The sequence below is a fragment of the Pterocles gutturalis genome, unplaced genomic scaffold (genome assembly GCF_000699245.1).
Source record: "Pterocles gutturalis isolate BGI_N339 unplaced genomic scaffold, ASM69924v1 scaffold29626, whole genome shotgun sequence".
In the NCBI taxonomy this organism is placed as follows: domain Eukaryota; kingdom Metazoa; phylum Chordata; class Aves; order Pterocliformes; family Pteroclidae; genus Pterocles; species Pterocles gutturalis.
This window is the reverse complement of record NW_010098801.1, coordinates 206-12695: the sequence shown is the minus strand read 5'-3', so window position 1 is coordinate 12695 and position 12490 is coordinate 206. Positions and strand designations below refer to the sequence as shown.

General features: G+C 36.8%; 1 protein-coding gene across 1 annotated transcript in view; it reads left to right on the top strand.

Annotated features, from left to right (window-relative positions):
* The window catches only part of ANKRD10 (ankyrin repeat domain 10), a 32444-nt gene extending 20964 nt beyond the window's left edge, over positions 1-11480 (top strand). Inside the window, exons 3-5 of the mRNA XM_010074293.1 lie at positions 2635-2870; positions 6812-6907; positions 9810-11480. Of these exons, the coding sequence (XP_010072595.1) occupies positions 2635-2870; positions 6812-6907; positions 9810-10276 (799 nt within the window). The 3' untranslated portion in view covers positions 10277-11480. The remainder of the gene's footprint in view (positions 1-2634; positions 2871-6811; positions 6908-9809) is intronic.
* Positions 11481-12490: the final 1010 nt, after the last annotated feature.

Here is a 12490-nt window from a genome sequence, read left to right as displayed (position 1 = left end):
AGAGAAGGCTAGAAAAAACAGCTAGAGAAAATTAGTGTTTCCACTGAGGGGGGAGCAGAGAGAACAGTTGCGTTCTCCTTTGTAGCGCTTGGGCAGTCAGTTTCTAGAGTCATCTAGATCCTGTAATCTCCTTTTACTTGATTTAACTTTTTTCCCCTCTCTTTTTTTTTCATTACCAGCTTCTGAACACAGGAAGTTCTCTTGAAATTGGTAGGCTAAATTCAGACTCAGATTCTTAAGAGAGACGTTTTTAGAATTTCAGAAGCAAGAACATTATATCGAATGTGCTTGGGTCCCCAGAAAACCTATGCAGTACTTCAGAATACTCTTGTGGAACAAGTACATCTTTGTCTACCTGTTAAGAGTAAGCTGTTCAGGAAGTGGTGGGAAGGTGACAGATCTAAAAATATCAAAGGTCACTACACTTTAAGATCTGCCAAACACTAAATTTGTTTCTGGGAAGCATAACTCTTCTTTCCCGGAGCTTGGTCATGTAGCCTTACACACCTGCATCTTAGTTCGTACATATCCTAATGCCTCTGGCAACTTGTATCGATACTCCTTTGGAAAATGCTGACTTAACTGTAGTCTGTCTTACAAGTCCATTTTTCAAAGCAGAGATTGTTCAATAACATTTACTAAGTAATAAATTACTTCTTGAATTTTGATTAAATTAGGTGGTCAGTCAACACCATATTGTTTTGGTTTTTTTTATCTTTGCATAACTTCGATTTGATCTTGTTTAGGTTTCCTGTACTGTGTTTTTGGGGCTTGCAAATCTCAGTACTTCAGAGAACAGAGCTATTATTTTTGTCCAACATGGATATGTTGAAATTTGTTTCTTAAATTGTTGTTGCATTGTGTTACATCTATGTACTGCTACACAAGTAAACGAGAACTACCAAAAGACCATTAAATGTTGGTTAGCGGGACCTCAACAGACCATCTAGTTCAGCATGGGAAAGGATAGACTGTACTTTGCAGAATTTCTGAAATCATAATCTCTTCTTAAAATGAGTTGAGGAAGAGAACCGTTCTTTGGTGATTCAGCAACCTTTATACTCTGAAAACTTTCTCCTAATGCCTAACTTCAAATTCAAATCCTTTCTTCATGTTAATCCCATTATATACTGGATGCACAGAATGGATTATTCTCTTTGCAGCTATCTCCTAGCTGTTTGAAACTTAAATCTCTACCTTGAGGTTTCATTTCTTTCAACTGACTAGGTTTTTCAGTCTTCTAAAGTCTTACTTTCTAGACCACTATTGGCTCCTGTTCTCTGGATTTTCGCTAGTAGTCCAAGTAAAAGTTGACTTAGAATATTGTAGTATGGAATGAAATTACCCTGATCTAGCCTAATGATTTTTCTGATTCTGTGGTATTTTGCCTTTTTCTTCCAAATTTTATGTAATCCAGCTGTATCCATTTGTGGAATTAGTCTTTCTGTAATCGTTTAAAAAGATTTTTTTTGTTTCATTTTTATATCAAATAATTTGCAATTATCTAGGAAGAAAAGCTGGGCTTTGTTTTCTTTGCATGAGCTTGAGTGAGTTGTTTTGTACTTTGTATGAGTTTCAACAGAATCAGGTCTATTAATCTTCTTATTCTGTTCGTTGCGTTGTTTCTGGATTTTTAAGTAATGGCCTTGTCTGAACTAGTGAAGCCAAGAAACAAAAAATCAATTTTCTGACTAGTTACATCTGTCTGGAGAAGCGGAAAAAACTTAGGAAAGATTTGTTAGCATCTTTCACTTCACGATCTAGTTTTGTCATTTCTGGCCCTCTTGTCTCTACTTCTGTGCACTTCCTTATGGAGCTACCCTGCATTTCTAAGCACAGACATACTGTATGTTTGTGTAAATGCATGTGATAACAGCAGTCTTTCAAATTAAACCTCTATATGACTACATATCCTACCTGATTTCATTTATGATCTCCTTGATCCATTAGAGTATTCAAAATTCAGTGCAGTTTTCTCATAAGTGGAAGTTGTGGCTCAAATAAGAAAGCAAGTCCCAGCACTTATGATGTCACACACTTTGAAATAAGAAACAAACCAGAAAAAAAAAAAAGTATAAGCAAAGCATAACTAAGTATAGCATCTTTATCTATCTATCTATCTTTTCCTATATATGTATATATTTTATTGTTAGGAAGAATAGTGATGTTGTTGTTACCTTAGAAACCAGAATGCCATGGACAATTGCCAAGTCATGTTGTTTGTTTTGAGTATTTGATCTTTTGCTTAAGTTAAAGCAATAGATTGCAGAATAAACTGCAGAAGATGGTAAAATTCAAGGCTTAAATTAGTCTGAAGTTTATGTAAAGATCAGATACTTCAGACTATTCTAGAATCAAGCATTTTGAGAAGTTTAAATAGGAAGATGGTTTTTTTAAGGCACATAGTTTATTGATTTTATTTAAAAGTGTATTGTCTCCCAAATTTTGCTTAGAAGCCAGATATATGTGTGAAAAGTTAAGTTAGTTATAAATCTAAGATTGATAACTAATTTCTTAATGAAAATTTGCTAAGTTTATGTTTTCTCTCGTCAGCAACAGATAGATAGTAAGGGCAGCAGCAGCAGCAAGATAGCTTGATGAATGAGTTTAATTCAGTTTCTTTGTATTGTACAGCTTGAGAAATGCCAGTGGCCTGACAGCAGCAGACCTTGCACATACCCAGGGCTTCCAAGAGTGTGCCCAGTTTCTCTTGAACCTCCAGAACTGTCACCTGAATCGTTTCTATAGCAATGGCACCTTAAATGGGGTTCATCAGAATGCTAGTCCCAATCCATTCAGTGGTGGGACAAGTCGAAAGAGATCCTTTGAAGATACGGAGTCTGCTGGAGTAAAGAAGGCTAGAACAGAAGGTGAGACCCCAGAGGTAAAAGGAAGGGGGTGATACTGTTTCTGAGAAAGGAAAATAAACATTTTAAAGCTTTTCAGAGTGGATGTTGAGTATTATTGACAAACTCACCTGCATGTCTAAATGACATATTAATACAAGAAACAGATTAATTATTCAATTATTCTGTGCCACAAGATCCCAATACTCCCTGTTATCATCGTGATGTGTTCAGAAATTTCTATTTCCAGAGAGTGCTGAAGTTACAGGATGCCAAGAACAATATGGGGAAGAATGGGAGCTGAAATTAGCTTCTACTCGTTCCTCAATTTCTTCTCCTTCAGGTATAACGTTGCATTAATTGACAAAGATGCCTGGATGTTCTGGGTAATTTTACACTTCAGAATTTTCACTTCAGGATTCATTCACAATTCAAAAACTGTTTGCTAGACAAGATGAATTAAATAAATTTAATGCAAAAAGGTTTCTCAAATTGAGAGGGATTATATCTGTGACATTAAGTTAACATACCTTAAGTTTCCAGGATCATGTTGTGTTCCAAGGGGAACCAATATCTTACAGGAGAATGTAAGACTAGAATGAACCATAACAGCCTTGGGCATTGAGGATACCTGTTCCTCTGCCAGTAATGATGCAGTAATACAATCTCAAAGATATTTTTTGGTGCCTATATGAAGAAATCTTTTTTTTACATCTTATAAACACTTTGAATAACATGATAGAGAATATCCTCTGCTTCCTTTCTGTTGGTCATCCCATTAAATTCTTATTAAAAGGAATGCAGTATTCCGCACTGAAAGCTCATCTCTTTTTTCCTGTGTCTAGCATCAGGAAAGGGACTTTGTAGGTCTTAGTTGAAGGTACTTTCTTCAGTTAAATTTTATGTTGTTCTAACTTGCAGTGAGCCAAATAAAATCATAGAATCATTAAGGTTGGAAAAGACCTCAAGGATCATCAAGCCCAACTGTGAACCCAACACCACCTAACTCACTAAACCGTATCCCTCCCTTACTACTCACCAGATGCTAGGGACAGATATGTAGGTCTGCCCTGCTTAGAAGCAGACATGTGAAGCTACAAAGCATCTTCAGTGGTGCAGTCAAATTAGAAAAAGACAATACTGGTGAGATGCATTTCCTTAGGGACTGAGGAAATAAGCCTCTGATGTAACCAGGCCATGGTTTGAACAGTCCTTAATTTCAGATAACGAGACGGGAATTGAGACCAACGTTTCTAAATATGACATGGACAACATAGATTACATCAATAGTGACACTCTGTAATATTTGCTTTAGTACTTGCTATCCAGCCACCATTCCAACTATACCAGGATCAGAGGCCTTAACGTGGTACTCCATAGCCAATTGTAAATGGGCTATGTTACTTCAAGTAGTTGGTCTAAGCTATAAATAATTTCATGATGGAGAAGAGTGCCTATGCAATGAAATGCAAGACTGCTTTTCAGGAATAAAGTCCTTAAGTAGCTACATGGAATGAGAAAATTTATGCAGTGTACAGATGACCATAATAGCTATGGAAAGATGTCTTCAATGTATTGATGTTCTGTTACCAGGAGATGCTGCGTGAAGTCAGAGATCCACACTTTTTGTTTTGAAGAGTTGTTCCTTCTGGGTGTTCATAACCAGCAATCTTAGTTTCAGAAAATTGCTCCAATCTAGTCAATAGCTAGCATTTCCCCACGAGCTGTGCGAGTGGCACCGGGCTAGCTGATTTTGTGATAACACGTCCTGGGTTCAGCTGAAACAGAGCTAACACATGTTGTCATGAAATAGCAGTATCTGCATTAGCTTTTAGCATAAACAGTTGGAACAGTGGGCGAGTTAGGTGGAGCAAACAAATGGACAGTATGTTTAAAGTGAATGAGAGCTAAGCAATTACAGAGATGTTAGAGAAGCAGTCACAGTAGGTAATTTTTTCTACTTCTTGCTAGTATGACTTTTCAAGACCTTTGCAAACAAAGGCAAAAGCTTTACTGTGTTTGCTTGAAGGTTTTTAGAGTAATTAAGAGCTGCATCCTGGCTGCGGAAGCTGGTTTCTAATGTGACATCTCTGCTCTCAGCATCAGTAATATCTGTCACATCAATGTAAAAAGTCTGTTGGAGTGAGAATGAATCACTGTTCTTGAGGTGCTTTGTAAACAACAGAGCTGAGTAATGAGAAGTCATGAGGACATCTTTGTGCTTAGCTAGCCTTTTTACACAACAAGCCCGATTTTGTGGTAATTTTGCCCTTACCAAAACCACACTAGTCTGTTGTCCTTTAAAAGACTATTTGCACAGGAGATTCCAGATGTTAAGAGAGTGCAGGCAACCTCTGTTTGAAGGGGAGGGTCAGGTTTTGATGGCCATACCCCAAGTTAGAACAGTCACTGTTTTGAGAAAACCTACTTCTTGTGCCCAGGTACAATACGGCCCTTACAAGAACCTGTAAGCAGTGGAGTTGGAAGAAGACAAATGCTTGAGCTGTGCTTCGCTCTTTGTCCTGCAATAGCTAAACTGGGCAGAGGGTGGGGGCTATTTACACGTAGTTTTGTTCATATGCACACACACGTATCTGCTATCAGGTGCATAGTATGAAAAAAAAACCCACTTCAAAATTGCACAACACTGACGCACAATATGCTGTGATACAAACTAATGCTCTCTTCAAATGTAATACAGAAATTAGTTCTGAAGGCTGAAGCTAAACTTAAGTAAATTGGTGGCCACTTTCTGAAATCAATTGCAGAAATCCCCCCCACCACTTCCTGGGCTGGTTGGTAGAGTATGGTGCACAGGGTTGGGTATGTTGATGATGCACACCAGGCCAATTGGTCACACAGCTGTGTTCACAGCAGTCCTAATTGTATCCCCTCTGGCTTATGGCCCTTGGCAGGTTGGCTTTTGCACCATGCTGTGCATGCTGCACACTGTAATGATGTGCTCTGCACAACCCGGTGATGGACTAGATCAGTATCGTGAGCCTCAGCATGGCTTCTTGTAGGTGTTCTTTGTGAGGCAGAGATGGAGGGCACTGCCAGGTGTTCCCTTCTATATTCCTCTAGGTAACTAGAAAAAATGGTTTCCTGGTTTAGGGTGATTTGAAGCTCACTGATCCAAGGGCCCTGGTGTCTTTTAAGACCTGGGTGATCTCTTTGTCCCTGAAACATTTTAGCAGTTGCTTAAGGTTCTTTAAAAACAAGTAGTTTATGAAAATTTCTGTTGTGCCCAAGGTAATGAGAGCTGACTTGCAGTCTACTAAAGTAGCCCTTTATAACATAATGTGAAGAATATGTGCAGTGTGTATAGAAGGTGTGTTCACATCAGTGTGAGAGCAGTACAGGGTCTTCTGGAATAGTACTGGGGCAGTGCTTTGGGTGGTAAGTTCAAGAGGTAGTGAAGTCAAGCCCATCTTTCTTATTAAAGCATTTCCCACAGCAGTCTAACCACTTGGCAGGCTTTTCTCGGAAGACAGATCTGTTCAGCTCTTGAAGGGATCCCTGGAGCAGTCTGGTCTGAGTGGAGGTGGGTTACTGGGGACTGGCCCTTGGGAAGGAAAGAGGGAGGAGTCCAGACTGATAGTAGACAGCTGTGAGGTACAGACTGCTTTTTATCTGTTGGGCACACCAGCTGTAGAACCTAAATATGAGTAACTTAAATTGCTCTTTATTCAATCTGTTAGTACTTCCAACAAATAATTGTTTGATATGTAGCTGCAAAGTCTGATAGGTACACTGGTAATTCTCTGTTTTGAGGGATAGAATGTGCAAGTACTTAGCATTTACTTATTCTGCATTTGGAATCTCGAATGTCATAAGCTTTCAGATGTAAAAAAATCACATTTCTTTATAAGAAGCTTTTGTTTTAATAATCAAAGTACTCATCTGTTTGTTGGCTGAGTTTTCAAGTGTGCACCAGTGACTAAATGTGACTTTTTTTTTATCAGCTTACAGCTTTGATGGCTTAATACCGATGATGAATGAAGGAGTTGAGGACGATGCTGACAATATGCATGTTGATAGAGAGTTTGCTGTTGTATCAGGTGGGAGTGGACAGTTTCCTGTTAACAACCACAACATTCAAATGGTTGAAGACACCAAACAACAGGAGAGTACTTCTGTTGGACCAAAAGAAATTGAAATATACACTGTTTCTGCAATGCAAACTCCTTGTCGTTGCAAGAATCAATATGCATTTTATTTTTAAGTATAAAACTTAGTCCTTTATTTTTGCACATTGTTGTCTGGAGTCTTGAAAACTATTGTATTGCTGTAACACCCATTATATTGGGGATTTAGTAGGTATCTAAAATTAGCTGTTCATGCAATATATTGTAATGGTGAAACAGATTTATTAGTAGTTTATTATTATTTCAGATAAACAGAAATCCACAACGGCTGTTTCACTTTTAACCTGAGGCTTGTATTACATTGTGCCTTGCTTTTCGTTGCTACTATAATTTCAGGTTAAAGGAAATTAAGAAATAATTTAAATTATTCATTTAATTTCCATTAAATAGATTTAATTGCTAATAAGAAGACTTGATAGGAAAACATGGTAGTGCTTATATAGCTTTGAAATTAATGTATGTTACAACTAAACTATATCCAAAATAGTTCAACAAATGCTATAAAGAATAGTCTAGACATACACCATGTGTTCAGAATTTGTTCAGACACAATGATATAAGTGAAGGATCTTGCTGTGGGTTTTTTTATGTAATTGCAGATCTTACACTAGTATTTGGAACTAACCTACCTTGGAAAAGAGGTTTTGTGTTTTGTATCGATCTTCATGAAACAGTCAAAATGTTACTAGCATTAGTAAATATTAATGCTCTAAGTTTTTTAAGGGCTGCTTAATCAAGATGCTTTTGGTAGCCCCAGGATGTGTATAGAGTTTCGATTATAGCTGTCTTGGGTCAGCATTTTCCATGTACTTTGTATGTAAAGGCATGGAGTTAATCTGATAGTGCACTATTACATTCAGAAATCGATTTCTTACTTTAATTTGTTCTGTGATAAGTATGTTTATGCTTTGTACCACAGATCAGATTCACCAAGGGGAATAATAATTAATAGATATTTTAATATATTAAGAATAAATATATATACACATATATATAAAATCAGTACTTAAAAAAAAGAGTAGTGATAATAGACCAGTGATAATTACTAAGTGTTCTTATTTATGGAAAAACGATTGTCTCATAAATATACTCTATTACTATAGGTGCTACTTTTTAACAAATCATAACATTCTAGAATTATCACTAGAAGTATTCATTACACCCTTTTGCCTATTAACTAACAGTAGTGCCATTTTTATTAAATTTGATTTGGCAAAGCCAACCTATAAGGATTTATTTTTAAACAGTTAAAATTTTGCACTTTTCAGTTAATAAATGATGTATGAAATTCCTTCTGTGCGTTTTCATCACTGAAATATTAACTTTGATGTCTTGATGGGCTTGGGGGTTTTTTCCACTTCCAATAAGAATTTGTGGTTAGTGAGTTGAGCTGATGTGGTTCTTCTAACTCATCTAGGGACTAAACAGGAAACTCCAGTTAGTACATCCAGTGAGTTACAAATCAAACACATTTCTTGGTATTGTGTGTTGTGGTATGTGAAGTATCAGTATCATAATCCATATTTCCAGTAACATCCATGCAAAAGACTAAGAGAGAACCAAAACTTCAGATTCTTTCTTGTGAAACAGTGGTACTCGTGGGTCACTCACGCAGGAACGCAGTGTTCTGCAAATGTGGGAGGTTACCAACAGACTTACTGGCTTGATTTGGAAACATGCAGTAAATGCAGTCCTGTTTTGCACATTTTGCATTCTGTGTACATAAACATATGTGTGTGTTTTGAAGGATAATAATGGAATGTAAAATCTTTAAATGTCACCATATAGGTCTGTAGTTTCTAGATTTGCCTTGCTCATCTTTACCAATATAGATTTAAATTTCAGATGTCTTTTACCAATAGGCATTTTTAAGGCAGAATATGTCACCCAATTTTTGGACTAGCATTTTGAGTACCACTGCACCACCATACATTTCAGATATACTGATTAAATCTGTTCATGGAAATAAAAGCTATTGTGCTAATTGCTAAATTTGACAGAGAAATTCTTTAAAACAGTGGTCAGTGGTTTTTGCATGCACATTTTCAGATTTTTGTTACTTCCTGATAAACTTTTTTAGTCTTCTGTGCACTCTGCTGTTGCTATTGTATGGCATTTTGCATGTGGATTGTACAGATGTTATTAAAAATTTATCATTAAATACAAACTTGCCTAGTATGTTATCTAGCAATCTGCTGGATAAATTTAAGTACTTTCTGAATAAAGGAACTTTGAAACATTTTATATTAGCACCCCAACATAACATTTCTTTATTCGGCTTATTTCAGTGTACACTGCACACTGTGAGAGCTACCACTAAAAAGAAAAAAAAACAAAATAGCCACAGATACATTACAGATGAAAAATAAAATAACAGCCCTTCACCCTCTCACAGATACTCCGTTCTTGTATGTACACAACCTTTCATCCAAAGAGGGCATTACAGTTAAGGTGGAAAGATGCCTTTTCTTCCACCTTTCAAAACACAGCCAAGAATGTTGTCTGCTGTACTTATTTCATACAGTTAAGTGAAAAAAAAATGGAGAAGTTCCCATTGTCTTTGCAAAGATTAATATAGGCATATTTACACATTGAATGTAGGTAGATGGTTGCGTTTTCGACACAAGAATCCATGCTACAAGCTTACTGGACAGCTCTTGTTGCTTTGAACTACCTATATTGTTATAAATAAAGAAAGGGTAGGTTTTTTTTCAGAGCTGTGTACAGATACATTTTTTAAATAAGTGGAGGAGACATTTTGATGTATTTTTGATTTATTCTTAATTGTTGGTGACAGGTGTATTTCTTAATGCAGATATGAATAGCAGTAGCTCCATATTGAATGCACTGACAAATGGATGTGCCGTCAATGGACACTTGGATTTCACCGCTGCACGACAGCTCAGTGGGATGGATGCCAGGCGTGAGGAATGTTTAACATTAACACCTAACGGAATCATTCCTGGAATAACTTCTCCCAGTAGGCATCGCGTTCATGTCAGTAACGGCACCGAAGAACCAGAAAAAGCCATGAATAATTCTACCGATATGTGTGGATCTCTGCATCTGAACGGAAGCCCAAGTAGCTGTGTTTCTAACCGTCCCTCCTGGGTGGAAGACCCTGGAGATACTTTGCATTATGGACACTATCATGGTTTCGGGGATACTGCTGAAAGCATCCCTGAAATTAGCAGTGTTGTTGAGCATTCCAATTCTGTCAAGGTTGAAGAGAGATATGACAGTACTGTCCTAGGTACAATGTATTTGTATCACGGTTCCTAAGATGTATGACCTTTATATCAAATGCATATTGAAATTGCTACCAAATGAAGCTGGGGGAACAAAATCCTCACAGAGCATTAAATTTGAAGATTGCAACCTATTGCTATTTTTACACTTTGTTTATATGAAAAGTAAACCTTTAATTCGACAGCCTTATACAATAGTTGTAGTTTGTTGCATGTATGGGGCTTATTTAGTGATAAAATAGGTGCTGTTATGATGGAATGTTTATGATTTTCATTTTTTTTATTATGGAATGTTCTGGTTTTGTATTTTTTTATTTCTAAGCTTGTGAACACTATCTTTCCCTTTTTAGAGCTGTTTTCCCTTTTATTAAAACTGTTAAACTAAATTTTGTGAAGAAAATGTTATGTATGTTCATCACTTACTTAGAAGTAAAGATTTTTCTTTTCCATATCTTCTGCTGAAGCTATGGTAGCAATATCAATGCCAGCTATCACTATGCAAGGTTGAAAGTGGCAATCTTCTGGAGCTTCTCTGACTTTATAGTTTGTGCATTTGTTTGGTATAGTTAGATGTTAATCTTTCAATTTTTTGAACAAGTTGTTTAAAAACACAGAGACAAAATTGGAAGAAGGTGCCATTTCACTTTCTGTAGCGTAGAAGTGCTTTTCGTTGTTGTTGGGCTCTTTGCATTATAGAGTGAGAAAGTGGGCTGCCTTTGTTTGGTCGCAGTTGGGTGTGCCTCAGGTTAGCTCTGACTTTGTGGCGGTTTTCTTTGGCTTCTCTCCTTTATGTGTGCGCTTGATATTTTACCATAGCTCACAGACTGGAGGCATGTTGGCACTGTTCTGCTTTGTACACAGTTTAAAATTGCTGTTACTTGTTATAGAGTTTGCCAAGTCAAAATATTTTGAGTTTTACTGTCTTGGATATACATTTATTGTCCTTTATTTTTTAACATATGCTTTGAAAATGTATAATGTTGTGTACTCTTTGGGCTATGCTCATGGACAATACATTGTATTTAAAGCTTAATACACAAATCAAAATTCATATAAGTGCACTATATGAGCACTAATAATATAAGTTGCTGCTTTGTGTTATGATAAGTGAAGAGTGGGGAAGAATATCGTAAATGAGATAAGCCCTCTGAATTGTGTTGATTCTTTTGTTCTTGTTTAAAAAGGGACCTTTACAAATTGGAATTTAATAAAAATAAACATATTACATTGTATCTGAATATTTTGTTTAGACATTATTCTTTTATTGGCAAATTGAGCAAATCTGTAATAGTTTTTAAATGGCTTTTCTCCATAATATTTTTGGTGTACTGTGGCATTTCTTGGTTTTGTCAGTGTATGGAAGCAAGTGGAAACAGCTCAATATGCTGTCCTTTACTGAATCACAGAAACATCCTGGGTATTCTGTGTATGAAGGTCGTATCAGCCTTACACAGTATGACTGTGCAAGGCTAGGTTTTTAAAAATATGTGTACATTTACTTTTCATTTACTTGCTTTTCAAATATTTTCACCTGAAAATACCTTGGAAGACATTGTATTCCAGAGAACTTAACTCCTTTATTTTCAGAAGCACTTCTACACATCTGTGTTCAGCCACAAACAGAGAGATAGATTTCAGGGTCTGTATCTGTTGTCACACCCCATGGAAGCTAAATATTAAGTTCTAGTTAAATGTGAAAGACCAGGGAAGGCCATATGATGTAGACACACTGTGTGGGTTTGCTGGGTAACTTCCTTTATGGCTAATGTGGCAAAAGATAAAAGTCTGTGACAGAGTGCCTCAGCCGAGAGCTGAGTTGTATAATTTTTAAAGTATCAAATAATTATTTTATAAGAATTCTGAGGCTGTCTTTTTACAGGTGCTTTTTGAGACGATACATGTACTTCCAGCAAAGGTCATCTAAAGTACGGTTTTTAAATTATTCCACAAATCTTCAATAGAACACGAGGTAGGGAGCCACACAATCCCAGCATGGTTGAGGTTGGTGGATACAGACCCAGGTGTATGAACCCGTACCACCCTCATGGGAAAGACGTTTTCTTATGTTTAATTGGAATTTCCTCTCTTCCAGTTTGTCTTGTACTTTCAGACACATAGGAGCAATACAACTATAAAAGTAATGAACATCACAGATCCAAGTGCACTTCTGGTGGGCAAGGTGCTGAGTTAGGAGGGGAAGAACTACCCTTGTCAAGCGTGACATGACTTCTACCAGGTGTAGCTGTGT